The sequence below is a fragment of the Ambystoma mexicanum genome, chromosome 1p, assembly GCF_040938575.1.
Source record: "Ambystoma mexicanum isolate Mex_15411 chromosome 1p, UKY_AmexF1_1, whole genome shotgun sequence".
Taxonomy (NCBI): domain Eukaryota; kingdom Metazoa; phylum Chordata; class Amphibia; order Caudata; family Ambystomatidae; genus Ambystoma; species Ambystoma mexicanum.
The window spans coordinates 987,063,430-987,091,191 of record NC_090921.1 but is presented as its reverse complement, the minus strand read 5'-3'; the positions used below and the strand labels follow the sequence as shown (position 1 = coordinate 987,091,191).

Below are 27,762 nucleotides of genomic sequence, written 5' to 3'. Positions count from 1 at the left end.
TGAGACGGCCCGGGCCCTTGGAGTCCTGCAACGACGGACGCCCTTTCGGAGCGGCGGAGGCAAGGGCGCCTCCAAAGGTTCCGGCGGCGGTTTCGCTTCCTACCGTCAAGCGGCCCGCTCGTCGTCGCAAGAGGCCTACAGAGGACGAGGCAAGTCTAGCGGACCCCGCCGTCGTCGCCAAGGAGGTCAAGGCGGCAAGGCCGCGTCCAAGCAGGATTGAACCGGCCGTGGGGTCGGGCCCCCACCGAAGCACCCCGGTGGGAGGCCGGCTGGCGGGCTTCGTCAGCGTGTGGGAGTCCATCTCAACCGACCGTTGGGTGCTGGACGCCCTGGCCCGGGGCCACGCGCTCGAGTTTCAAAGAAGGTGCCCGCGCGTCCCCCCCGTGGCCAGGAAAGAACTTCACGTCCCTCAACTTCTCCTGGAGGTAAAGGCGATGCTCAGAAAGGGCGCCATCGAACTCGTCCCAAAGAGGCTTCGGGGCTCCGGAGTCTACTCGAGATACTTCCTCGTGAGGAAGAAGACGGGAGGATGGCGCCCCATCCTAGACCTGCGACGTCTGAACAAGTTCATCAAGGCGCAGAAGTTCCGGATGGTCACCCTCCAGCACGTCCTGGGTCAGCTGGAGGAAGGAGACTTCCTATCGTCGTTGGATTTGGAGGATGCCTACTTCCACATTCCCATCCTAAAGGGGCACCGCAAATTCCTCAGATTCGTGGTCCAAGGGCGTCATTACCAGTTCAAAGCCCTTCCCTTCGGACTACGGTCGGCACCCAGGGTATTCACCAAGTGCCTCGCACCGGTGGCGGCGCAGCTGCGCCGCGAGGGGATTCACGTCTACCCCTACCTGGACGACTGGCTCATCCGCGCCAAGACGAGGGAGCTCGCCGTGGTCCACACGGCAAGGACCGTCCAACTCCTCACGGACCTGGGATTCTCCGTGAACTACGCCAAATCCCACCTGGTGCCCGCGCAAGTCGCACTGTTTCTGGGAGCGAGGCTCGACACAGTGTCCCTTCTGGCCTCCCCGTCGGAGGAGAGGACCAGGACCATCTTGGGCAAGGTGCAACGGATGTTGGTGGCCGACGCGGCCAAAGTGAGGTCCATCAAGTCCCTCCTCGGGATGATGTCTTCCTGCATCTACCTCATTCCCATGTGCAGGCTCCGGATGCGCCCGTTGCAAGAATTCCTGGATGCGCGCTGGATCCAGACGACGGGCAGCTTCGAGGAAAGGATCAAGCTCGACGAGAGTTTCCGACGAGCGATACGGTGGTGGGGCACCCGCGCGCATCTGACGGCGGGCATGGACTTCCAGACCCCAGCCCACCAGGAGACTGTGACCACGGATGCCTCCCTGGAAGGGTGGGGAGCGCACACCGAAAATCTGCACGCAAGGGGACTCTGGCTCCCGACGGAGAAGTCCCTGCATATCAACGTCCTGGAGCTCCGTGCAGTGTTTTGGGCCCTCAGGTCCTTCCTTCCGTCCCTCAAGGGCAAGGTGGTGAGGATCTTCACCGACAACACCACCACCATGTTTTACATCAGGAAACCGGGCGGAACCAGGTCCCCAGCGCTGTCCAAGGAGGCGCAGGACCTGTGGCATTGGGCCGTCGCCCAAGGGATTTTTCTGGTGCCGTTTCATCTGGCAGGGATAAAAAACACCATCGCCGACTCACTCAGCAGGGAGCTGCGCTCGTGCCACGAGTGGGAACTACGGCAGGATCTGGTGGATCGCCTCTTCCGACGGTGGGGCACACCCCAGATCGACCTGTTCGCGACGGCGACGAACACCAAGTGCCGGAGGTTCGCCAGCAGGTTTCCCCAGACGAGGAGCATGGGCGATGCTTTCTCGTTCCCCTGGGAGGGCCTGTTCCTCTACGCGTTCCCTCCCTTGCCTCTGCTAATCCGGCTCGTCAACCAGCTCAAGAGGTCACGGTGCAGGATGATCCTCGTCGCACCTGCGTGGCCGAGGCAGATATGGTTCCCGGACCTTCTGGACTTGTCAGCGTCCCCGCCGATCAAGCTGCCGGCGGACGCGGATCTACTCTCCAGGGAAGGAGGCGCCATCCTCCACCACGACCCGAAGTCGCTGAACTTGCAGGCCTGGCTCCTGCAGCGCTAGAGTTTGGAGGATACGACATACCGGCCGATTGCAGAGAGGTTCTTGCAAAGGCCAGGGCGTCCTCGACTCTTAAATGCTACGGACACAAATGGAAGAGGTTCTCTGTCTGGTGCCACGCACAGAAGATTAACCCTCTACGGATTGCGGCTCCCCAAGTACTGCCGTACCTGCTGACGCTGGCCAAAGCTGGTCTGGCACACGCGTCCATCAAGATTCATCTTGCTGCGATCTCCCGATACACCAGAACCACGGGGCGGACGTCCTTGTGGTCTCATCGTCTGGTGAAAGAGTTCATGAAGGGACTGTTCAGATCGTTCCCGCCGGTGAAGGCTCCGGCCCCGGCGTGGGAGCTCAACGTGGTGCTGACCAAGCTCATGGGACCTCCGTTCGAGCCTCTGCACTCGGCCCCGTTGAAGTTTCTATCGTGGAAAACAGCTTTTCTTGTGGCCATCACCTCCGCACGACGAGTGGGAGAGATCCAGGCCCTTTCCTGCAAGGCCCCGTACTTGACTTTCCACGTCACGAGGGTAGTGCTCAGGACGCACCCCTCCTTCATGCCCAAGGTACCGTCGGACTTCCATCTCAACGAACCCTTGGTGTTACCTGTGTTCTTCCCGTCGCCTTCGTCGCCGGCTGAGAGGACTTTGCACTCGCTGGATGTAGCTAGAGCGCTGAAGTTCTACGTGGACCGTACGAAGGGTTTTCGGAAGACGTCACAACTCTTTGTGAACTTTGGACCTGTCAATCAGGGGAAGGCTCTCTCGAAGGCTTCCATCTCCAGATGGCTCTCCGGCTGTATCATGTGCTGTCACCGGTTGGCAAACCGACCGCTGCCTGGCCGTCCGAGAGCCCATTCCACCGGAGCGATCGCAGCTACCACGGCGTTCCTATCTGGTGTGCCCCTGCTGGACATATGCAGGGCTGCTACGTGGAGGTCGACGCACACCTTCACGAAATTCTACTGCGTCGACCGGGATTCCAGGGAGGAGTCCAGGGTCGGCCAAGCAGTGCTGCGCAACCTGTTCGCCTGAGGTGAGCCTGGTGAGGAGGTAAGATGCTTAATGTTGAGTTGATGTGATGCTTAATGTTGAGCCTTTGCCACCTCCCGTGGTTGTGCATGTGTGTACTGCTATGTATTCTTTATTCATGAGCATGTGAATCCATGCCAGACCCCATGCTGGAGAAGGAACAAGTTACTTACCTGTAACTGTTGTTCTCCAGCATGGGTCTGGCATGGATTCACATGCGAACCCTCCCGCCTACCCCTCTGCGGCTCTTCACTTGGTCATACTGCCACTTCACGTGCTTCCAAATCTGAAGATGGCTGCCAGAGGCGGTGCTTAGGTAGAGGGCAGTCATTGGCTGTGGTCAGTATGACGCAGAGACCAGTGATTGGTTATTACTACGAAAGACAGATCAGAAACGAAACTGATACTGGTTTTTTCTTTACCGAGGATTCCCAGCCTGACGGGGAATATTCATGAGCATGTGAATCCATGCCAGACCCATGCTGGAGAACAACAGTTACAGGTAAGTAACTTGTTCCTTACTGTATGCCATCAAGGCATGAGGAAGAGAGGGACCATCCCTTAAATGGAATAGTTGGTATGTGACTGGTTCTGATGACGCCATGTTATCACCGTGGTGGTCACCGCCACCCCACTGTGGGTAACCAACCTGCACCCCCCATTTAGTCTTCCCTGATATAGTCACCCCCAGGGTCAGAATCAGCAGCTTCCATCCCCTGGCCAGATGAGAAGAGGCTACCCCCAGGAAAAGGAGTGATGACATCAGGTTCATCACACTAGGCTATTAGAGGGTTTAACTCCCCATAGCGATCAATCAGTTCAAACAAGAGCCTCAGATTATTTTACCTCTCAAAAAAAGTATCAAAGAAGGAATAGATAGTGGATCGCAATATGCACATGAACTAGCAAGGAAACCTGTCCCAAACCCTGCAAGCAATAAGATCCCTCTCCTATTTTACCCGCTTCTCACCCCTAAGCATTTCACATCTTGTTGCCTGTCAACAATTCTCCATAGACCAATAGATGTTAAACATTGTCAAGCATGGACACAGAATCGGATTCTCCTCTCTGCCCAACATCCCACCCTAGAAAACCTTCTTGTAACAGCAAAATTGGCTAATTCAGAAAAACAACCCATTGGCGAAGAATGTGGTGGAAAAAGTAAACCAATCACAGCAAGCAAGGTACTTCCGCGTTCAAAAGGATTCACAACAATTCAGACTGAGAACAGATCAGAGTTGCAAACAAATAGGGGGAGGAGAAATTGATTGCTGGCCTTAAATCGGATCTTCCGGGTGCACTAGAAAGGAGTTTGGCTCTACTCCTTAGACGTCCAGGATGCATCCTGATTGCAAAACACCAAAAGGTCATCCGGTTTATGGTAAAGAAACCAAACTCTCAGTACAAGGTACTACCATTCAGTCTCAAATCGTCCCCACAGGTTTTTCTCAAAATGCAGGTTGGCAGTGCCACCTTACCTAAGGAAAGTCAGAAAGTTGTGTTCATCCATACCTCGCTGATTGGCTTGGCTAGTCAAGGTCTATACTCCAAGCAAATCAAATGAAGACTTGTAAGAGTCTTGCTTAGTCCTCAAAGAACTGGGATTCCTTCTGAACTTATAAAAGATAAAAGCAGTTTTTGACTGTGAGGGAAGTGTTTCCTTTGGAAGGGTCTTTCATCACTTTCCAGGAAATTTGAAGCTATGAAGATCTCATCCCAACATACAGCGAGACTGGTATCTTTGCTACTAGGCTCCATGTCATCTTGCATTTTTTTTCCCAGGGTAAGACTGTGCATTAGACCCTCTGCAGTGCCTATGTGTGTTCTCATCTATTTTTCACAGTGCAGCAGAGTTACATTTTTTTTGCAAGGATGAAAAACAGTAAGTGCATGTTTATGGAGGTTTTCAAATTAAAAAAAAGTTATAAAAAAAAATTGAATAATCTGCTGTGGATCTAAATTGTTAAACATAGTCAAATTGGTAGGCATATGTGAAACATTACACAAACCTTTTTTAATGAGTGTTCCAAGATGCATAAGCTATTAAAAAGTTTATGAATATTAGTCAAGATGTTTGTGATGGGAACTAAGATTACAGGTAAGCAACGTTTCCATGTCTAATAATATCTGCTAGATTGTGGACTAGCGTAACATTCACTGAAGGCTGATCTATAGATCTTAGCAGCTTATCTCACATTACAACTCAGGGATTCTTAAAGGTGCTAAAAGAAGCTCCTGGGTGTCGGGCATCACCAGTTGAACAGGAACTATAATTGTCCTTTTGCGGGGGGAAATGAGGCGTTACTACATAGTGATTTTCAAGTCTAAAATGCACATGAGATGGACACTACAACCTTTCAGTCCCTCACATAGGTCCTAGTATGTATTAATGTATGCTGCAAATGTGGTGATGGTCTTTTTGTACACATGTTCCCCAAAAAACAGTTCATGTATTTGTGTGGCACCAGATAGCCTGGGGATTTGAATGTTGCTCTAGGTATGTGTTGGAGTCAAGTTTACCAGCCTCTTGTAGGCTGCAAGCAAAACCTAAATATCCTCCAGCTCCTGGCAGTTTCAAACCCTGCATCATGAGATAACATGGTGGAAAGTCCAGATGGTAAAAGCTTTTGTGGAAGGGGTGGATGACATCCACCCATGTAGAAACCAATTCCTTGGTGGCATTTCAGTACGATGCTACCCGGCTTACTTGGTGGCTATCCCATCCGTAAGAAGGGAAGGTGTAAGAAGACATCCCTCTTTTACCCTTGCTGTTAGACTCTTGGACCAGGTTGATTATTGTGATGCTCCTGACCCTTTTTCCTAAGTGAGTGCCGTTCAGATCTCACTGTGGTTGCAGATATGTAATGCATGTGTTTCTTAGGCCCCTAAATTGGGGACTTTTTGTTTTTATAACACGCTTAATACCAGCGAGTGGTTTCAGGATTTGAACCTGTTGTGCTTTGTTGTCTTGCTTCCAAGACAAACATGTTGCCTCTGAGCTATCTTTCATCCCAACTGTTGAGGTGCTGCTTAGTTTCACTGGATGAGTACCATCTCCCCGATAGTTTGCAGAGGTTCTGGTTGATGGTAGTATAACCTTCTGTTTTGGCTATACATGTGTGACTATAGTTCCTCAAAGGAAGCCTTTCTTGCTCCTAAAAAGCTCTAAAATGGTGGCTCTAGATTGTTTAAATCCAGTAGCCTGGCATCTCTAACTTGGTTGGTCTGTGTAGGTCGGGGTATAGGGGGAGATATCCTGACGTGCGCTCTACCCTGGAAATTGCAACAGGACTTGCATGGGTGTTCACTGAGGGTGGGATGGGGGTGGGTGGACGAGTCGTAAGTATTCAGGAGTTAGTGTTTCCTTAGTCTGCCTGTGCAAATGCATGCAAGTTAGTATGTGTATACCATCAATTACTGGCTGCCTCCTCCCGGCACCCCAAATGTTTGAATATTGCTCATATGACATGGGGTCAACCCAAGCCTTCAATTTACGGATGAAGGCTGCGACACAACACCTTTACTTGGTCCAATACTGGGAATGAATCCCAAAGGGCTAGGAAGAACTTGCTCATGGACGGCGACTCAAGCTCTGCATCAGCATCTCTTGGACTGAAAAACTAACAGCAAAACTCTGCCTACCCAGTGACCCTGTGCGGCACCCCTTGCCCTTAATCCAGTTGGATCATACCTCTGCATGACATTTGGTTCTTCTCTGGAGGTCCTAGGGGCTAAATGTGTTTCCTGTCTCAGAAGTAAGAGCACCATATCCTCCAGAGATCTGGTGTCACTGTTGCTGCTGAATGCTTTTGTCTCGGAATTCGGGCTCTAGTACCATTTTTACAGTGTGGGAACCTCCAGCAGCTTGTCCTTTATCTCTGTCCCCGCTGTGAGCTGTGCCTCTAGCTAAGGTCACATTTGTACTCTAATTCAATATGCTGCTGTGATGCCTTGTCTTGTCAGCAATGTTTGGCAGACATTTGCTTTGATCTGTCCCCTAACCATCCTGTCTTGAACAGCGACTCTTCTTGATGACGTCAAAGCTCTAATTTTCAAAATAGCACCGAGTTGAGCCATCTTCACACAAGCCTTCACCTTTGGGGGTCCCCTTCTTCTCTTCCCAGTCTACTTTATGCTCTCCCCTGTATGGGGTTTTCCATCTGCCAGCTCTTTCTTACGCCGAAAAAAACATTGGCCCACAACACTGGGAACCATCCGAATTCAGCTCTATTCTAAAGAGAAACTTTGTATTGCGGTTGGAGGAGGGGAGTACATTCTAAAGGGGGCTGTCTCATGAAAATGCCCTGTTGGACTTTTCTGGACTATTGGAAGTTTCTATGTTTCATCACATTTCTGAATGTTTTGTATTTCTAAAAAGTTACTGTTAACTGCATGTATGTAGATCTGTTCTTTGCAAAGCTATTCTATAAAGAATCCATATTTTCATAAATGTATTGGCATGCTTCACTTATTGTTTATCTTGAAAGTGTTGTACCGTTTAACCGTCCTCTTTTCAGATTTTGCCTTCCCTCCTAATCATGTTACTGCTTGTAGAGTCAGAGTGAATAACTAAGAGAAATCGTACACTAAGCAATTGCTATAACTGGGCTCCAGAAATAGGAACTAAAAAAAATATAAATAACAATATTTGAATTACTGACCCTATATGTGGAAGAAACTTTTACCTTAATAGATGAAAATACAGTGATCTTTAGGACACATCGGAGATGCTCACCAAAACTAATCTTAACATTTCATGTAACGCAAACAATGTGTTCTTTCAGTTTTATTGATATTGATATTTTTCTATTGCGCTCATACACAAGTATTTCAGAGCTCGACAGGGCAAGGGAGGGGAAACGGGGGAGAACAAAACCACGATCCTGTCCTTATGAAAGCAATACCCGAGGGCTACCAGATAGTCGGAGTGGATAGGCCTAACTCTCGCGGTGGTGGCTTAGCCATCATCGCCAAAACTAACCTCTCTTAGACTTGCCACTCCAACTACATGTCCCTCATACGAAGTGCTCACGGCCAAACTTCCCTTATCCAACAACCGTACTTTAACGATCCACTTGATATACAGACCTCCTGGCCCACTAGAAACCTTTGAGGAGGAACTTACAGATATCATAACTAGTAACACTAAAAACCACTCACAAACCCTGCTACTGGGGGATTTCAACCTCGACTTCAATGAGGATGGAAACAAACCTACCCAAGCCATAGCTGCACTTCTCAGATCATGGACTCTCACAGAAAGTCCTATCCCCTACCCACATCAAAGGCAGAACTCTGGACAGGGTGGCTGACCTGAACTGTAACATTACTATTACAGATAATGTACCACAACTATGGTCCGACCATCACCTCATTACTTTCTCAGCCACACTCTACCTCCTTAGTCCTAAAACCATTGAGATGGCACCCCCACTTCCCACAAGAAGTAAAAAGGACATCGCAGCAGAAAAATGACTCCTCCACCTCCTCCCTTCTCTGAACAACGTTAGCAATAACGCTGACCCTAAATCTTTAGTGGAAATCTTCAATACTGCCATGTCCCAAGCCCTGGACTCCACCGCCCCTCTAAAAATGCACAAAGCCAGACAAAAATCCCACCTCAATGCATGGTTCACACCTCAACTTAAAGAGTTAAGACTACAGAAAAGAAAACTGCAAACTATCTGGCGCCACTCCGCGACTGTCAATAAGGCTAAATTAACAGAACTCTAAAAACACTCAAAAAAAATAAATAACCAATACAAAAAAATATATATTCAATGATAGAATTGCAAAAGCTAGTTCCAATACTAAGGAACTGTCCTCTATCCTCCGCAAAATGGAAGCCCCAACTCCACCGGCAGACACTGTCCCTAAGGACAAGCCATGGTGTACTGCAATTCAAAAAGCACTCCTAAACAAAACTACTACTCTCCAACAGAAAATAGCAATTAAAAAGCCTCTCTGCCCCCCTCTGAGCAACAACTATCCCCTGGCACAGGGCATAACAACCACACTGTTTACCGTTAAAGAAATCTCTATTCTTGATACGGAAAAAAAGCATTCTCTCGCTAAAACCATCTAACTGCAAGGGCGACAGCTGCCCGGCACAAATTATAAAGGATGCAGCTAGAGACCTTGCCCCATTTATCTCCAAGCTCATAAACGCTTCCTTTAAAACCAATACAGTACCGAATAAACTCAAAGAATCCTGGGTCCTCCCCTTGCTTAAAAAACAATCACTAGACCCCACCATCCCCACTAACTATAGACCGATTACTACTGTCCCCTTTCTACTTAAAATTGACAGAGTAGCCTATATTCAAATTCAGGAATGTCTAGAAGCTAATCACCTGCTAGGATCACAACAGTCTGGCTTCTGCCCACTCCACGGTACGGAAACGGCCTTGCTAGACCTTAAGACTCAAATTGACGACTTGAACGACAAGGGACACACAGCTATGCTACTTCTCCTGGACCTCCCTGCAGCGTTCGACCTAGTGGATCACGCAGTCTTATGCAATCATCTTAGGTCGGCGGCGCACTTTTCAGGGGAAGCCATAGCCTGGGTCCAATCCTTCCTGGCCAACAGGACAATGCGAGTCTTCTCTCCACTAATGGCTGCTGACCCAACTCAAATCTCCTGTGGAGTACCCCAAGGATCCTGTCTCTCACCCACTATGTACAACATCTTTACTAAGCCTTTGTTCGGCAAATTGGACAGACTGGGTATCACCTACACAAATTATGCAGATGATGCCCAGATCCTCATTCCCCTTTTGGGCAACTTTTTTGGAGGACACAGCCTTAGTAAACAGAGGTTACCTCCTCATTCAGGCATGGATGGCATCTCATGGCCTCTGCCTGAATGACAATAAAACTGAGATACTATTCCTATGCTCCGAAACTAACATAAAAAAATGTAGCCCTACCTATACCGCCTTCATTATTGACAACAATCTCATCAAGGTGATGCCAGTGGTCAAAACACTAGGCTTCTATCTTGATGCCACTCTCTCGGTTAAGAAACAAGTCAACTCACTCGCATCCTCCACAGCTTATGCCTGTAATCTTAGCCGAGCATGTAGACCATTCCGCTCTACCTCGAGCTGCATCACCCTGGCCAATGCCCTCGTATTGTCGGGATTCGACTAATGCAACGCTCTCTACTCAGGCGCCAAAAAAATATCATCGACAAAATACAAAGAATGCAAAATAATGCCCTAAGAGCAGCCCTGAATATCCCTAGGAGAGAACACATTTCAGATGCTAGAACCTCTGTTCACTGGCTAAAAATATCCGACAGGATACTCCTAAAAACAGCCTCCCTTACCCACAAATGCTTACACAACTTAGCCCCACCATACCTTGCTGAAAGGATAAATAGAAGATCATCCACACGTCCAACGAGAGTAGCCAATGCCTATACACTTGAAACTCCTAGATTTAAACGTGGTACAGTTGGAGGATCTAGCTTCCCAGTTATTGCAGCACAAACTTGGAATGCATTACCGCATGACCTCAGAAAGGAACAACCATATCCTAAATTTAGACTCAATGTAATTAAATGGCTACGAACGAATGACGGTTAGCTTACCTTGTCGGTACCTTACACTCCTGTCTCTGCTGCATGCCTCTTACCGTGATTCCTTCCGTCTGCCACTAACTATCCTGGCAGCATCTATTTTTCCAACTGTTTTGTATATTATATGCTTCTCTGTACACATTCTGTAACTAAGCTTAAGTTGTCTTGACCTCTACTGCGCCCGGCTACCCAATGGGTTTGGCGCGCAATACCAAATAAACAAACTATCTTACTAGGCTCAGTGACATTGAGAATGGAAGGGGGAGAAGTGAACCGTGCAAAGCAAAGGAGAAACAGATTAATAATAAAGGCAACAAATGGTGGTAGTGCAGCCACCAATTGGCAAGTGCTAGGTTTAAGGCAGCAGACAGGGTAGGTCTGATAAGTGCAGGAAGAAACAGGGGGGGCTGTAGGGGTACAGATGCAGACCCCAGTGCAAGGGGTGGCCCGGAGGCAGTGCGGGAGGGTGGCAGGGGTAGCAGGTACCTGGGACCGGAGGACAGAGGGTGGCCAGGTGCACTGTGCCAAGAGAGAACAGATCAGCAGGGGAGAGGGGGAGCAAAGTTTTAGAATGGCAGGGAGGCTGTTCCAGAGGGAGGCCCCAGCCGAAGACCTAGATCTACTCCCAGATCATTTCTTTGAAAAACAACTGACCCTGAGGGTGTTGGAGGTAGATGAGCAAAGAGCTCGAGAGGGTAGGTATTTGCAGAAGGATAGCTCTATGTATTTTGGACCTAGGCCCCCGAAAGCCTTGTGGTCAATGCAGAGGGTTTTGAATGTAATCCTTGCATCCACTGGGAGCCAATGGAGGAATTTCCGAGCTGGAGAGATCCGTTCCCAGGGCTTCAGGCCAAGGACAAGTCTCGCAGTCCTGGGTTATTTGCAGGGGGCGGAGACTAGAGGCAAGTAGATTTAGAAAGAGGCTGTTACAATAGTCCAACCTAGAGAGAACCAGAGCTTGGGAGACCATGAGCTTCTGGGGGAAGGAGAGGAAAGGCAGACTACCTCTGAGGAGGTGCAGTAGGAAGTTTGACTTTTTAGAGACATCTGAGATGTGGGCAGAGAAAGAGTGTGGAGTCAAAGATGACCATTGCACACGCTGACTCTCTTTAACCCTACTTGGGTCATGTTTTACATGGCTAAAGCAAGCCTCATTTGGAAGACTCGCCAATTATTTGTGCCATTAGGGATTGTACTATGAGATATCCCAATCGGTTAGACGGAGAGGAATAGAAGGTAGATAGTAGAGTTGATCTGCGATTGCTATCGGCTTGCAAACAAGCAGCTACTTGAAAAACCATGGGCTCATTCAGCAGGAGCAGTGGGAGTTACAAATGTTTTTCTGTCAAATGTACCACTCTGTACTATTTGCAAGGCTAATCCATGGAGTTCAGTGCATACTTTCTCAAAGAGCTACTACATAAACTTGCAAATCTGAGCACATTCATAAGTAGGACAAGCATTAGTAAGAAATGCATTTTAACACTGTTCCTAACACGCAACCTCTGCTAGGAGATAAGAAATGTTTGTTAATCTATGCATTGCATGTGAATTTGAAATAAATCTACAGACTGCAAAAGAAAATTGTTACTTACCTATAATAGTATTCCCAAACTGTCATACCATACTTTATAGTATGGTCTATCACTAATTGCCTTTATTAACCGAATATTAAGACTTAATGCCTCCTTGATTATAAGACTGCGGTTTTGACAAAATGATTTTTCTTACTGGTCCTCTATTTCCTGTGGGCTCCATCCACCCTAATCCAGACGTCCCCATCACCCAGGATTTGTGTGGATGCCAGAGGTTGGTGATCCCTACTCTCTAACCTAACTTCTATCAGAGAACCTAAAGGCCAAGGACTTGTCTAACTCCCTCCTAGTGGGAAAGGGTTGGTATTCGTTGTTTTCAAAATGATGCCCGTCTTTTCTCTCTCCTTTCTCTCTTCTCTCCCCGACCTTATACCTCCTTATTCTCGCCCTATTACTCCCTCTCAGCTCACTCTCCTTCTCTCCCAAGACTCCTCCTTTTCTCCTACTCACGCCAATCTCCACACTGCCTCCCTTACTCCTCTCTCTCTCGCCTTTTGTCCCTCTGGTCTTATCACATTCCTCTTCTCTAGCTACTACTTAACTCTACTGACTTACCCCCTCTAACCATCCCCAACTAGTACTCCTCTCTCTTTAATACTCACCCTTTACACTCCCACTTTTTCTATCTTCCTACTACCTCTTGTAGTAAAACATTCCTAGAAGCTCCTGGACCATGTATATCACTGGAGCAGAAGTGTGAGGGCCTATTGAAGCCTGGAACCTATTGGTGCTACTGTCCTTCTGCACTGCTCCGTCACAATACTATTTAAGAAAAAGACTGATGTTAGGGCAGTTTTTCTGAAGCTTAACTAAGGGCTTAGCAAAACAGTACAACTGAAACAGTACAAAACTCCACTCTTACTATAAGGCTGTAACACCTGAGTATTTGGTAGCATAGACAGAGAAGCCAGACTTATCTTAGGAGGGTGAGAGGGCTGTAGGAAAGTACAAAGAACTTGTAGCATACAAATGGTCCAAAAGAAACATGAACACCCAGAAATATAATAAAAACTAAAGGTTTATTATAAATACAAATAGTATTTTGTCATAGTCCTAAACGCAATATAAAAACACAATGCTTTAAGGTACACAGACCAACGCATAGACCTTGTTCGGAATAACTAACTATATTTCTAGGCAAGTCAGATTTAATCATACACATTTGGAATAGAGCACACCCATTCGGGGGAGTAAAACCACAATTTACTTTTAGATTACTTTACAGTAAGTCAAGGATAGTAGACCCTGCCAGTCATACAGTGACTCTGTTAAGGAATTATTTAGTGAACAAACCCTGTTATCAGGATACTTTTCTGAATAGTGAAACACAAATTCATGGAACAGTATAAACCTCGAACTACATTCAGGATAACTGTTAACCCAGGTGAGTAAAACCTAATGTTGTAAGTAAGTTACCAGCTTTTCATAACTCGCAACAATTAGATGGACAAGAAAGGAAAGTGGCAATTAAGCTTACCTACAGGAATGCTAGTTAAATAGATCAAGAACTGCAAGGACTAGGATATATAATCTACTAACCCAAGATCAAATCTCTGCATACCTAATTCACACGAAAATCCACAAAACAATTTCTTGGCCTGCAAACTGCACCCACTTCACCACACCGCAATAAGAACAAACTGCATCGACAGCACACAAGGTCTCGCATCGGTCCGATATTCGCACAAAAGCTCAGCGCACAGTGGAAACCGAACTGAAGCCACCAACAGCACACCACTTCCCGACTAACCTAACCCGCCCGCCTTTTTGTTTCCAGATCCGCCTGGGGACCAATTCCTTTGGTGACGGTGCGCAGTATAAATACCTTTAACATTTTCAGATCAGTGGAACACTGCCTAAGGTAAGCAAAAACTCTCTCACTTATTTTGGGATGACACAAGGCAGACCAAGGTCAGTAAAACCCTATGTAGTCTTATTCTAGACAGGCTAAACAGCCGGTCATGGGAAGCAAGACTCAGTTGGTGAACTTATACATTTATAAAAAATTGTAGTACTTTTCAGAATGGCAAAACACATTCAGAGGCTAGTAAGAACTTTTATAACTATTCATTTTTCAGAGGGTCAATTACCAAACCAACTCTTTAACAAGTACTTTTAAACGCGTATTACATTTCTTACTCAAAAGGCCCTAACTGTATAGGTCTATCCCTATTCTTGAAGCAGGAGTGTGTTCAGTGTCAGGAGGGAGGGGGTCACTAGTACTCTAGTGTCCAGTAGACTGGTCAGGATAGGCACAGATTTAGGAAAAGTCAGAGTTCCTGTGGGAAGTCTCTTTAAAAACAAGTAATTCACTTTAGAGTTAGTTAGGGACCAGGGACTTCATAGAAGACTCCCTAGGAGGATTCGAGCAGTGGGTCTGGGTGAACTGGATGAGAAGATTCCCAGTCACATGAAACACCCCAAAAGCTACACCGAAATCACACACAGCTTAAGGTAAGTAATACCCCGGTGAACAAAGTATGTCAGCACAGAAGAAGAGTTTGCAGCAGGACATCTTCAGGATCTGCAGCCAAAAACCTGGTTGATGAATTCCTTGTCACAAAGACTGAAGACTGGACACTGGAAAGGATTTTGCAGCAGGGATCAATGGGGAATGCTCTAAGCAAGAGTTACTTCGCGGCTGGATGCAGCTCAATGATTTTGGTACCCTTTTCAGGAGCCAGGACAAGACTGAATATCGTTGGCCCGATTCTCGTCACTAATCTGGTCCAGCACTCTGGTGAGGACACTTCAAATTATTGTCTCTGCAGGTCCAGCTGTATGCCACCAAAGCTTCAGAAAGATTCTCGCGGTCCTGGGGTATTGGGGTATTCCGGCCCTGCACGGTTGCAGAATGACGTGGGATGCCTCAAAATGGTCTTCTTGAGTCTAGTGGGTCCCACAAGGATCGGGTCGTCCTTTTTTGGATTCCCAGGTTGCTTGGAAGGATGAGTAACGGCAGGCTCTGGTTACACAGCAGGCTTTCAGGTCGCTGAAAACCGTCTCAGCCTCCTTTTCTTCATCTTGCTCTTCTGTTTTGTTTCCAGTGGTTGACTACCTCTTCAGCTTCCAGGGTCAGACCTTTTATACAGGAACCCAGCAAATCAGACAGGCATGCAACACTCAAACCTGAGGGAGTGGCAGTCCTTTCAGGACAGCCAACCTCCCAGTTGGAACTGGATTTCAGCAGGCGGGCTGGAAGACCAAGGACTGCAGAGGTTTGGACTCCCTCGCTTTCTGCCGTCCCAGACACTATGGAGCCTGGGTGGGCTTGCCCAAGGTCTCCCGTCAAAGACAAAACCACACAAAGGAATTTCCCATCCTGAAGAGTAGGGAAAAGGACCAAGAAAGGACAAACTCAAAAATAGCAAAAAAAGAAGACTGGGCCATTTTTGGTAATATGGGCACCCGTGGGTGCCTTTACTGCAAATGTGCAAACCGCCCGCATAAAGGTGCACTGAATTAGTAAAAAAAAGGTTCACTGTCACCAGCCATTGCTTGTCCCTGTAACAGAAATGTTAGTGAGGATGAGAAAGGGGATACACTGCACCTTCCCAGTATTCCACATAAGGTAGGGTGTGTTGGTCTCACCAAAATAAAGTTTCAAGAGGATAAAATATCCTTTCCATCTTTAAGAACTGTAGTTCTCACAAGGGTAGCCAGAGAAAATTAAAGGGGAGCCCAAAGAGCAACCCAGCAACAATAAAAGGTATTTGCCAAAATGTTGTCAAAGGGGATAAAATCCAAGATACGCTGTAGAGTCCTAAGGATGACACCCGTAATGAGTCCAATAAGCTGCTAGTGTAGGAAAAGGTTCCCACTCACTGAGGTATAAGGAAAAATAAACCACCAGTCCAGCAAAGTGTTCTGGGGGGAGGGAGGGTCTCATGTGAGGGAGATTTAGCACTAAAATGAAAATCTTACCTCTGACTGCTCTCCATCTTTGAGGAAGCCTCCTTTGTCTTGCCCTGAAGTTTGGAGTCCCACCCCGAGCATCTACTGACCGTCCTGGGTCAGTATTCAGATACAGGACTGCTGCTGTTATGCAGTCGACACGTGAGGGTTATCATCTTTGTGTGTCCTCCGATTTCTTTTCTGCATCGCTGGATGCATCCTTCAATCTCCAGTGACTGACTGTGGTGCTTGTACCTGTAACCGAGACATCAACCTACAGAAAATCACATTTCTATACTGCCCTTTTCTGCCTCATCTCCTGGCCCTTTCCTTTAGCTTTCTGCAACTTGTCCCATACCTTATTATGACTCCACTGCCTGCAAGCTTTCTTCTATGGTGGTGCCTCTGCAACTTTGTCTGACTCCAATTTCTGTAGCCATCTCTACAATCTTCCTTCCAAGGGCATCTTGTTGTGCAACCTGGGTCTGTCTCTCCGTGGTGATGTCTTAGTCGCCAGACTGAAGATTGCTACTTCTGCTGCTCCACCTCGACCATAGTAGCTTGTGCTTTACTGTTTGCTTCAATCCGGAGCTGCCTATTGACTTGTCCTGTTAACCTATACACAACATTTCTACTGACTCCAAACTTTACCAATGGAAAAACCTACATGTAAAATTGTTTCAATTGTCTACACGTACAGACCATGTAAGTGTCGGCTTGATAATGTTCAACCGACAGATTTAATAAATCAAATGCCAAACACAGAGCTTCTTCTTCAACAATCTCTTTACTTCAGCCCTTTACTCTTAACTGCCGAGCCCCTTCCTGTCACATGTATACCTCACTTGTCTATGGGTTCATAGAGACCGACATGGAACAGGATACATTAATATTGTTATACCTTCTTTCTATTTTTTAGTAATTATTTGCATTGTGGATATTTTGTTTATGCACAAATGTATAAACAGTATATTTTCAGTAATCTTCTCTGTGGACCTTTCTGTGTTAGTTGTATTTTTACCCCTCACCTCTCCTGAGATTGAAGTGCGACTACTCTGCCACATATATCACTGAGGGAGTCTGGATTAATTTATAGAATTCATGATTAACGATAAAGATTGTTCTTTCTAAACCCTCACCAATCTCCCTAACACCTGCCTTGTTCCAAAACCCCTCTACTGTAGAGAGCTTTTCATACACGTAAAGAGAATGTTAAAGTATTTTCTGCAGATGACAAAGGGAAATCTAAGCCATTATTTTTCAATTACGGATTGGTGAAACCGATCATCGTGCTTCTGAACAATATTTGGGAAGCTGAACAGTATCTTCACTTAGATTATGCTATCTAAGCTTAAGCACTATCCTGTGTAAGCAGTGCCCATTGAACCACCAGGTTGGTGGATACGGCTGGACATCTGTGAAATATCACAATTTTTTAAATGTGCAAACTGCCACATGGTTTAAACTTTTGGAGCACATTACTGATTCGACTTTTGTTAAGGCTGTCTTCTAAATGGGTCAGGCATGCTTGAAAAATGTGTTTGATAATCATTTTTTTTCTCCTCCGTCGTTCAGTGGCATCCTACCTTCACAAAGAAGTGGGAGTGTTTTGCTACACATGATCAAGCAGGGCACGTAATTTGTAATGCTAATTTGATGAAGTATTGATCGAGTTTGAGATTCCACTTATGTATTATTTATTAATATTGGTATGCAAAGGGCACTTTATTTCAGCAGATTGATTCACTATAAAACGGATCTTTAATCTTTGGATAATGTAAAGTACTCAGCCTCTTTTTATTTTAATCAATGTTATTTATGAATTATGAATTATGGAATATGTGTAATCTTAATCACTACAATATATGCCGCACTGTATGTGTTTGTCCTTTTCTTCTTTTTAGTTTTGGCTATTAGGTGGTGCTGTGCTTCCTATAAACCTAAACTTTTGGCTTACAAAGTGAAGATTGGGGGAAGATGTGATGTGAAGAAGGGGACACAGCCTGAGTGGGGGTTTGATTCTTAACTAATCATTGATCACCCATGGCCATGGTATATGGGAGAATTTTCATTTTAATGCTATATTCCTCTCACCTTGGAGATACCTCCAGCTCTTTTGCTGGACTTTAGGACTTGAATTGTAACCTTCAGTGCAGTGTCAGAGAAATCTTTTAGATTTCTCTTATGATTTAAACAGCTTCTCTTGGGTGAACTACTGTTCCCAAGAGTAGTAAAGTGACTTCACTTACCTTTTTCCTCTGTAGGTCCAGCACACCCCATCTTATGTGGAGTGCAGGGGGGTTACTTAGTAACCATGCCAGAAAAGAGGCCCACTGGCTACCAATAAAAGAATGTATCCTATTCAAATCCATGGCATCACCCACAGATGCCTCTCTGCCGACGCTCCACCCTATCTTTCCGAAAGAATCACCCTCAATACATCCACCAGACCCACCAGGTCGCACCGGACTAACCAGACCTATGTACCCATATTCAAAAGAAGCAAAGCCAGAGGGTCCAGCTTCCAACATCTAGCACCAAAAAACTGGAACACACTCCCTACTACACTAAGGAACGAAAAATCATACCATGCTTTCCGCAGACTACTCAAAACCACTCTGTTCAACTAACCCTCTCCACCCTCCTCCTCTTCGACTGTATATGGCAACTGTATGTATGATATGTCCTCACAAAAGTACTGTACCCAATGTTTTTAAGTAACACCCTCTACTATTTACCTCCTGTAATCTATGCACCATGTATGCTATGAACCAAGTAAGTCTACTTTCAGCACCACGATGTCCTCGGGCAGATGTGTGCTATACAAATTCAAATAAATAAAAATAAATGAGTAGCCCCTTTTCCTACTTACTCGTAGAAATGTTTATCCTCGCAACTGTAAATGGCTGGTGGCAGTAGTTTCATTTTCCTACCATTGTGCTTTTCTACAGCAGGCTGAATCCTCAGCTTTCGGTATAGCACCCATTGGTGACCATTGTGTCAAAATGGCCAGGTCTTCTTTTTTTGCCATTTCTTGTTTGTGAGGTCTTTCTTGGGTTTTACTCTGCTTGCCAAACAAGGTTTAACCCTTTTGTCAGTTTTACCTTTGGCAGGCTTCAGTACTGAAATCCACCTCTGGCTCCAGTGTGTCTGGCAGGGCAGGATACGAGGGAGGTGCCTGCAACTCCCTGTCCTTGGTCTCCATGGTAACCTGAATGCACCCAGTCGTGATTGGATGCTGTGAGAGTGACAGCTGGGCTGTGCATGAATCAGAGAAACCTGCATAAAAGGCAAGGCTTCTTGAACTGAAGGCAGTCAAACACTCGACGAAACATCCGACGAATTAATCCTGAAGAGAAGCTTGCTGCATCGTCTGGACCGTTGAACTGCCTGGTGAAGCACTGCTGCTGCGCTGAAACTGCTTTTCCGAATTGACTAGAGAATCTCCGGAAAGGACGACTTCTTCCTTTGGGTTGGTGGGACCAGCTATAACCCCAAGACTAACTTTGCTGGAAGACCTTCCCCAACTGGCTGAACTGCTTTGCTGTTGCTGGAACAGAGTGCCAGGGGTCGAGAAATCCGTAGTCTAATGCAATGTCTTTAAGCCGGACTGAAGCTCCAGGAAGATCCTGAGGACCCTCCCGAAACAGGACAACCCATGATCTAGTCACCTCACCAGACTGCTGGACTCAAGGAGTGGAGGAAGCCCATCAAGTGTCCAAGATCCGCGGTGGTGCTATTTGCCAGTAGCTGAAACTGCGAAGTGTCGCTGAATTGAAAGAGCCCATAGCCGCTGACTACCTTCCAACTGCAGTGCAGGAATCCTCCAAACGTCCCCCCTCTTGTCCCCACGACTGAGGCCCAGGAACCCAGGCTCTGCGACCAGAACAGAAGCCACCTGGATCCTCTTTTTAGAATTTTTTTTTTAATATCTTTATTTTGATTTTAACAGGTACAAATAATTCAGAAATACAAAGAAGTGAGTACAATAAAACAAAATCATAATCATCACAATATTACATTTCAGCCTTGTCAGCATAATTTTATGTACAAGATTTATCTATACATCTCAACATTTAGACGAAAGGACAGAACAAAAAACAGGACAAAAAAAATACCCTACCATTGACATTACCAGACCTATTAAAGCAACTCGAGAATCCTGACCATCGTTACGCAATCCATTAACATACAAATCAAGGAAAGATTTCCACAAAGACCAATGGTTTTCTTCCTTGTCTTGCTTTCGAAACATAATCCATTCAAATTCAGACAACAATGGACTGTCCATTGAGTTCTATAGAAAATTTGACTCTTTTCTAGCTCCAATTTTGTGTGACTTGTTTAATTTGTTTTTAAATGGGGGAAGATCTATGTCTATCAATGACTGAAGCTATGATTACTGTAATACCAAAAGAGGGAAGAGATGGCAAGAAATGTAAGAACTATAGACCAATTTCTTTATTAAATGTAGATGCCAAACTTTTAACTAAAATAGTGGCTAATAGATTAAGTGGTTGCATTGGGAATATCATTAATGAATCTCAAGTAGGGTTTATGAAGGGTAGATCTGGTTATGATCACATTCGGACATTAATTGACATAAGCCTTCATAGTAATAATCGTGTTGATGCTGTCTTGGTTTTTATGGACGCTGAGAAAGCATTCCACAGTGAATTGGGACTTTCTAGATTTTACTATGGAGAAAATGGGATTCGGGCATAGGCATACTGGAGTGATTTGTTGTCTTCAGAATTCTGCATCGGGGCGTGTTTGGGTTAATAATATGATGTCTGAACCCTTTAAACTCAGTAGAGGGACACGACAGGGATGTCCTTTATCACCTTTTTTGTTTAACATTACATTTGAGCCCTTAGTAGCTTTGATACGGAATGAACAGAGAATAAATGGCTTGAACTTTGGGAAAAAGGAAGTGATAGTTCTTTCTTATGCGGATGATATGGTGGTTGTAATTTCGAATCCGGAGAGGAGTAGTGTGATTCCTAAGGAGGTGCTTGAAAGAGTGGGCAAATATTCAGGTTACAAAATCAATTGGGATAAAACTGAGGTGTTCCCGCTTTCAACTGCAGTTAGGAGAGGAGATTTTGTAGGATGGAATTGTACATGATCTGAAGTTCGTGTGAAATATTTGGGGATTTTTCTGATCAGAGATATGCGAAAAATTGTTCAATTTAATGTAGCTAAATTGTTAGATACCCTTAAGAGAGATTTTAGTAGATGGTCAAGATTGGATTTAGGGATTTGGGCGAAGATTAATACAATTAAAATGTTCCTGTTGCCTAAAGTTTTATATATTATGCAATCGATTACTCTACTTTTTTCCTAAAATGTTGCTTAAAGACCTTGATGGGGTTTTTCAAAACTTTCTGTGGGGAGAAGGGAAGGCTCCTAAGATTCCTAGATTTATTTTGCTACGGGATGCAAAAGAAGGGCGGGGGTTTGGATATCCAGATTTGGAGAGGTATTATAGGGGCGTTATTTTGAAGAAAGCAGCCTTATATGCGAATGAAGAAGGGGTGACGGAACCAGTCTGGATAACTATAGAAAGGGAAGCTTTGTTACCATTTCGTTTAAGGAATGTCTTTTCAATGGGGAAAATTGCCTAAAGGGTCTGCTAAATTACCGACTATTAGGGCGACTAAAGACTTGATGTTGTGGTGGATACTTAATTTTAATGAAAATGTTTTTATGAATCTTAAGTCATCCATTTGGTATAATCCGGCTGTGCAGATGGGGAACAGATTTCTCTATTGGAGGAGTTGGATCTCAAAAGATGTGTTGTCATTGAATGATTTATTGCAGGATGGGCGCTTGCTGACCTTTGCAGATCTTCAAGCAGTGTTCCATTTAAGTGGAAGAGAGTTGAATAGATATAAGGAATTGGAAAGTCTGTTAATTCAAGTATTCAATATGTTGTCTATGCCATTGGAGAAGGAACCGGCAGGTTGGAATATGTTTACCTTGTCAATACGTAATGTGTCTACATATTTAGAATTTATGAGGGAACGAGATGCGGTAAAGGAGTCTTGGGAAAATTTGAAAGAGAAATGGGAATTATATTTGGACTGTAATTGATGATGCTTGGAAATATGTATGGAGGGTTGGATACAGCAGCAAGATGGACCTTAAATTGCGGCTTAATCATCAGGAGGTTTTGGGGAGGTTATATTGGACTCCGGTGCAGATGTTGGCTTTGAGTTTAGTAACTTATGTCTGTTGGGGATGTGGAAGTGAAAGGGGGACATTAGTCCATATGTTGTTGTATTGTCCAAGAGTGTTGACCTTTTGGCGTGAAGTATTGGATATGTTGGACATTACTTTGTCAATCTCATTCCCGAGAAAGCCATTTCAAGTTTTGTTGTTGGCGAAGAGTGGGCGAAGCTTGAAAGCTCGCATGTATGGAGGTTGGATAGATAATGTTTTAGTACTAGCGATAAAGCAGATCTTGAAGGTGTGGAAATCCAGGAAAAAACCAATAGTGGAAGAGTGGATTAATTATGTGATTGTGTTGGATCCTCCTCTTCTAACCTAAGGTACTGTGCTGACTAAGGGGTACTTACCTCTTTTGTCTGTAGCTTGCATATCTCACTGAGGACTTGCATTAGATGGTTTTTTGAAGAGTTGATCCCAGCTCTGACTTTCACAAGTCTAACAGCTTGTGACCCAACAGTGATTTTCTACAAACTCTCTAACTTTGTGCAATACTTTTGTGCTATCTAAGAAGTGCCTCAGCTCCATATACATTGTTCAAATTGACTGTCCTGGCTCCCTGCAGGCTCTTCTGAACCAATTGACTTTGATTCTAACTGTCCCTCATAGGTGGTACATTGTTTTAACTAGTATTGCTGGACAAGGTTTTATCTAGACTTCATTGGGAGATTGAAAAGTGCTCACATGCTCTGAGAACCTGTTCACTTCTTTTTCTTCCCTTTCCTTTCCACATCCTCAGAATGTTACGAAATGCAAAAAGTGATATACAAATGCCAATACTATCCTAGTAATTGAATTGCCTCAGGCTGTAGGAAGTGTGTATGCAGCATCTCAAGAGTATCTACATACTTATATTGATTCTGAGAACGTGTTATGAAGTGTATTTTTATTGTTGCACGTTGCCCTGTTTAAAGAAGGCTTATTTCAAACTGACCGTTAAATAAATCATTATTTTACTAGAAAACCTTGTGTAGGTGTTATTTGGATACTTGTATGTGTGGATTTCTATGCTACAGCTCTACAGCTCACATTTACCCCTTTTGAGAAGTCTGGCTATACGAATAGGTGGGTTACCTAATACCAAGAGGACAAGACTGGTGTAGTCTCCCACAGGGTTACTGCATACAGTCTTGCCTTACACATGGTATTTCCCATTTCCATTCCAAATCATTTCCCCTCCGTACCCAAACCCTGCCCTCTAGCACCTCTTTGGGTTTAAGGGGATGCCAATGTTATTCATAAGTATTTCTATGCTGTCTTCTGAAAGGTAATGGCTTAAGTGCAGTTTCTAATGTAATAATGATTTAATCAAGTCAGCCCTTTGCCACTTAATTTATAAGCTGTGTCCTTCTGTGCCTTGGGCCAAGTTCCTATTAAAAACTAGCATTGACAAAGCCAATAGTCTGTCTCTTGCATAGGCATTTCCCAGGCAGGCACTGCAACCATATGTTGGCATATGCACACCATTTCCCAGCTATTTCCTTTATATGGCCACTAAGTACTCGTATGGCACTGCTTGGCAAATAGTGATTTTTTATTTATATGTATGAGCTTTATTGACAATTGAATCAACATTCTTCACTGACCAGACCAGCCATGAAAATGCAACCCATTAGAAAGTATTCATTAAAGCTCTAAGCATAATGCAGACAAAAGGTATGCACAGGAAAATAAATTACGAATTTTTCATCTTGTTTCTTCACCTTTTTCAGATGTATGATTACAGCCTGGACATGTGGAGTCTAGGATGCATGCTGGCCAGTATGATCTTCCGAAAGGAACCCTTCTTCCACGGTCAAGACAATTATGATCAGGTCAGGTGAAGTATTAAAGATCATTGTCGTTATATCCTAGCACTATCATTTGCCCAAGTTTGTTCAGTTGTTGTCAGTTGTTTTATCTTGCCAATGGGCAGTTATTAGAAGTACTTCCCAATCCTCCAAGCCTTGTGGAAGCAACATGCACCATTGGATTCATGCCATGCCCAAATTAACTGCTGCCCTGTGTGGTTTTGTTTCCAGCTGGTTCGAATCGCCAAGGTTCTTGGTACGGATGAATTGTATGGGTACCTGAAGAAATACCATATAGAACTGGACCCACACTTCAATGACATCTTGGGACAGTGAGTAAAAAATCTGGGAATATCCATAATCTAGTGGGGGAAATCAAAGCAGAAAAGTGCAAGGCAACACGACGTGGGTTAGGATTTATGGCCAGTGAGAATGTACTGTTCCGCGGCCTCTGTGGTTTGGTGTTTCTTTAAGGGAGGCTTATAGTGAAGGGGGTTCTATAATTCTTCTGTCTTTGTCTTAGGCACTCTCGGAAACGCTGGGAGAACTTTGTTCACAGTGAGAACAGGCATCTAGTAAGCCCAGAAGCCCTGGATATGCTGGATAAGCTGCTGAGATATGACCATCAACTAAGGTTAACTGCCAAAGAGGCAATGGATCACCCTTATTTCTGTAAGTTTAAGTCTGTTAATCAGAGAGCTGTAACATGGTCTAGAGTTCATTCTTTTTTGTGGGCATTCACTGTCAAAGGCACATTATTAATTTGCTGTAGAAGTGCATATCTTTTTTGCCGTTTGCTAATCTCTTTAAGGTTTGCATGCTCTTCCATCCAGTGATTGGACAGGAGTAGTGCACTTAATTTATTAAGCTTTTAGAATGACGTCAAAGTCAGATCAGAAATAATATCTGTATATGACATGTACATGCTATCTGCAATGCTCTAGCTTGTTGATTCCCTCGTTTGTGCTCTGCTGGTTCGCTGACAGAGTTGAAGAGCAGCAAACAGAAAACTATTTAAAGTACCTTTGATGCAGAGATTGATCTTGTAATTGATTTTTTGCCATTGGCTTTGAGGGATTTTTATTGAGAAGAATGAAGGGAAATGTTGGGTAAGATGCTCACGTGTCTTTGTTGTCTTGTTGTTTGGGGTTGCACTACCCGTAATCACAGGTTCCGTTTGATGGATTGTTTTCCAGGGGGCCATAACTAAAAATAAGTTTATGATGCTTGTGAATCTGCTTAGAATCACGTGCTGTGCATATAGTCCGAAATCTAGTGGTAATCAGAGTATTGCATCTTGTCTTTCGAGGATCGAAAGGGGACATCGACATGGGCGTGCCTGTAACACTATCCCTAACGTGATGTGTACTGTACCCAAAATCCCTCGGGTGTTTAGGTCCCTCAGATTGTTTTTTTTTCCAGCCCGTTTGCTGGTCACCTTATGCGGAACTCGTAAAATTGCTAACTAATATCTTTGTCCACGACCTGCGGTCTCTTTTTATATTCGTCCCCTTCGACGATTACCTGACTACCACCGCAGCCGACAACTGCAGACTTCGACGGCTAGTGCTCCAGTCGATGCTGTCAAGCAAGTGGCTTTGGCCCTCCGTCCAGGCCTACATAGTAGGGAGAGTGGGATCCAGGGCTCTATTTCTTTTCAATAATGTATTTCCTTCTCCCCTCTCTTCCCTTCTGGTTCTGCTGTCGCTATAAACCTGAAACATGGACAAGACACCTTTTTAAAATGTTGCTCTTCTTGTAAAGGCAAGTAGCCCTGGAAGGGCACGCACCAGAGGTGCAATAAGTGTCTCCCTCGATCACCGCAAGGTGTCCTGTCTGTCTTGCCAGCTTGTGCGTCCTAAGACGATAAAAGAATGGCGAGTTAAACAGTGGGCGCCCTGTGCCATGAGGCAGGCAGGCCGGGGGTAGCTCCCCCGCCGCCGCAGGTGCCGAGAGTGACGAGGAATTGAGCGACAGCTGTGGCTCTGACATGGATGCCAACAACCTATCTTCGAGCGGCCTCGCTCCGAGTCGTTCATCCCCGGCCCCAGCAGGCAGGCCACCGGTCCTGCTTTGGGGAGTCTACACCCTGGCGACAGGGACGCACACACTACTCAACGGTCACAGACACCAACGGGTACTCCGATTTCTTTGAAGGAACCCACCGATCCACAGGGTTGGCAGCCCTCCTCGCAACCGCATAGGCGGCATGCGTCCGGGCACTCCATTGACAGGGCCGTCGGCACCAAGATTCATAAGAACGTAGACGCCTCTTAAGAGCGTGCTGACCCAGAAAGTTCTGGCAACATCAAAAACTACTGCGAAGGTGCTAAAACAGCCGAAACCCCTCCCAGACATGCCAAACATCCGCGAGAGCCTCACGAACATAATTTTGGTGGCAAATAAGCCCAAAGACAGGTCGAGGGACACGTACACACGCCGAGAAAGGCAGGACGACTATGCAGAAGGTCCCCAACCCATGGCTAAGACCCTATCAGATAAACTCGACAGTCTAAGCACTCAGATCCTTCAGAGGACCCTCTCTACATTCGGGGACATGCCACCCCAGATTCCCTAGTAGTGACTAAAACTAGGAAAAGAGCAGGAGTACCCTTGTCCACGGGTGAGGCACCACCTGACAAGGACTGCAGGAAGTTGTATGCCCCAGGGAAGCGTGTCACTACTGTGGCAGCCTATTCCACCAAAATTGCCAACAATACTATGTTGTTGGCGAGCTACAGCAACGTTCAGTGTAATCTGCTCCAGGAAGGCCTGCAAGAGGGCCCTAAACCAGCACGGTCACGCCTACTGGCGGTTGTGTCGGAAGAGAGGCTTGTGAATCATAATCTTAAGAACACCTGAGATGCTGCAGAGACAGCAGGGAGAACTCTGGCCTAAGGTACACTTTTCAAGAGGCATGCATGGGTGAAACATTCGGGATTCAAACCAGAAACACAGACGCCCCTCATTAACAAACCGGTAGAGGAATCCAACCTATTTGGTGAAGTGGTAGATGAGGCGCTAGAGACTGCGAAGAAGGAACATAAGACTTTGAAGTCATTAAACCAGATAACTCAAAGGCCCTTTCATCAGCAAGGTGGAAGCTCTCGCCGCTCCTTTCGCTGACAATCTTTCCCGCGTTCCCCACACAAGAAGTACGGAACGGGAAACACATGGTCCTCAGGGCAGGGGTCAGCTGCCTCAAACCAATATCCGCCTAGTGCAAAGCGCCGTTGCTAAGGAAGGGGTAGAAGCACCACCCCTAGACGCTCCCCGGCCTCCTATCAGAAATGGCTCGCAGATCCGGGTCCCCTCCCATACCTCCCCAGTCAGGGGGACGGATAACATTCTTCCACGCATGGAAGGGAATTGCTACTGACTAGTGGGTGCTCAAGACCGTCACCCACGGTTACTGTTTCGATACCGACCACCGAAGACCAGGCGTTTGTCACCAGAACATCTGAAAATCGTACTGCAAGAGGTTGAATCCTGCAGGAAAAGGGCACAATAGAAGTTGTC

General features: G+C 45.6%; 1 protein-coding gene across 1 annotated transcript in view; it reads left to right on the top strand.

Annotated features, from left to right (window-relative positions):
* The window catches only part of CSNK2A2 (casein kinase 2 alpha 2), an 876,327-nt gene that overhangs the window by 635,583 nt on the left and 212,982 nt on the right, over positions 1-27,762 (top strand). Inside the window, exons 8-10 of the mRNA XM_069654499.1 lie at positions 24,166-24,267; positions 24,475-24,575; positions 24,767-24,915. Coding sequence (XP_069510600.1) covers positions 24,166-24,267; positions 24,475-24,575; positions 24,767-24,915 — 352 coding nt within the window. The remainder of the gene's footprint in view (positions 1-24,165; positions 24,268-24,474; positions 24,576-24,766; positions 24,916-27,762) is intronic.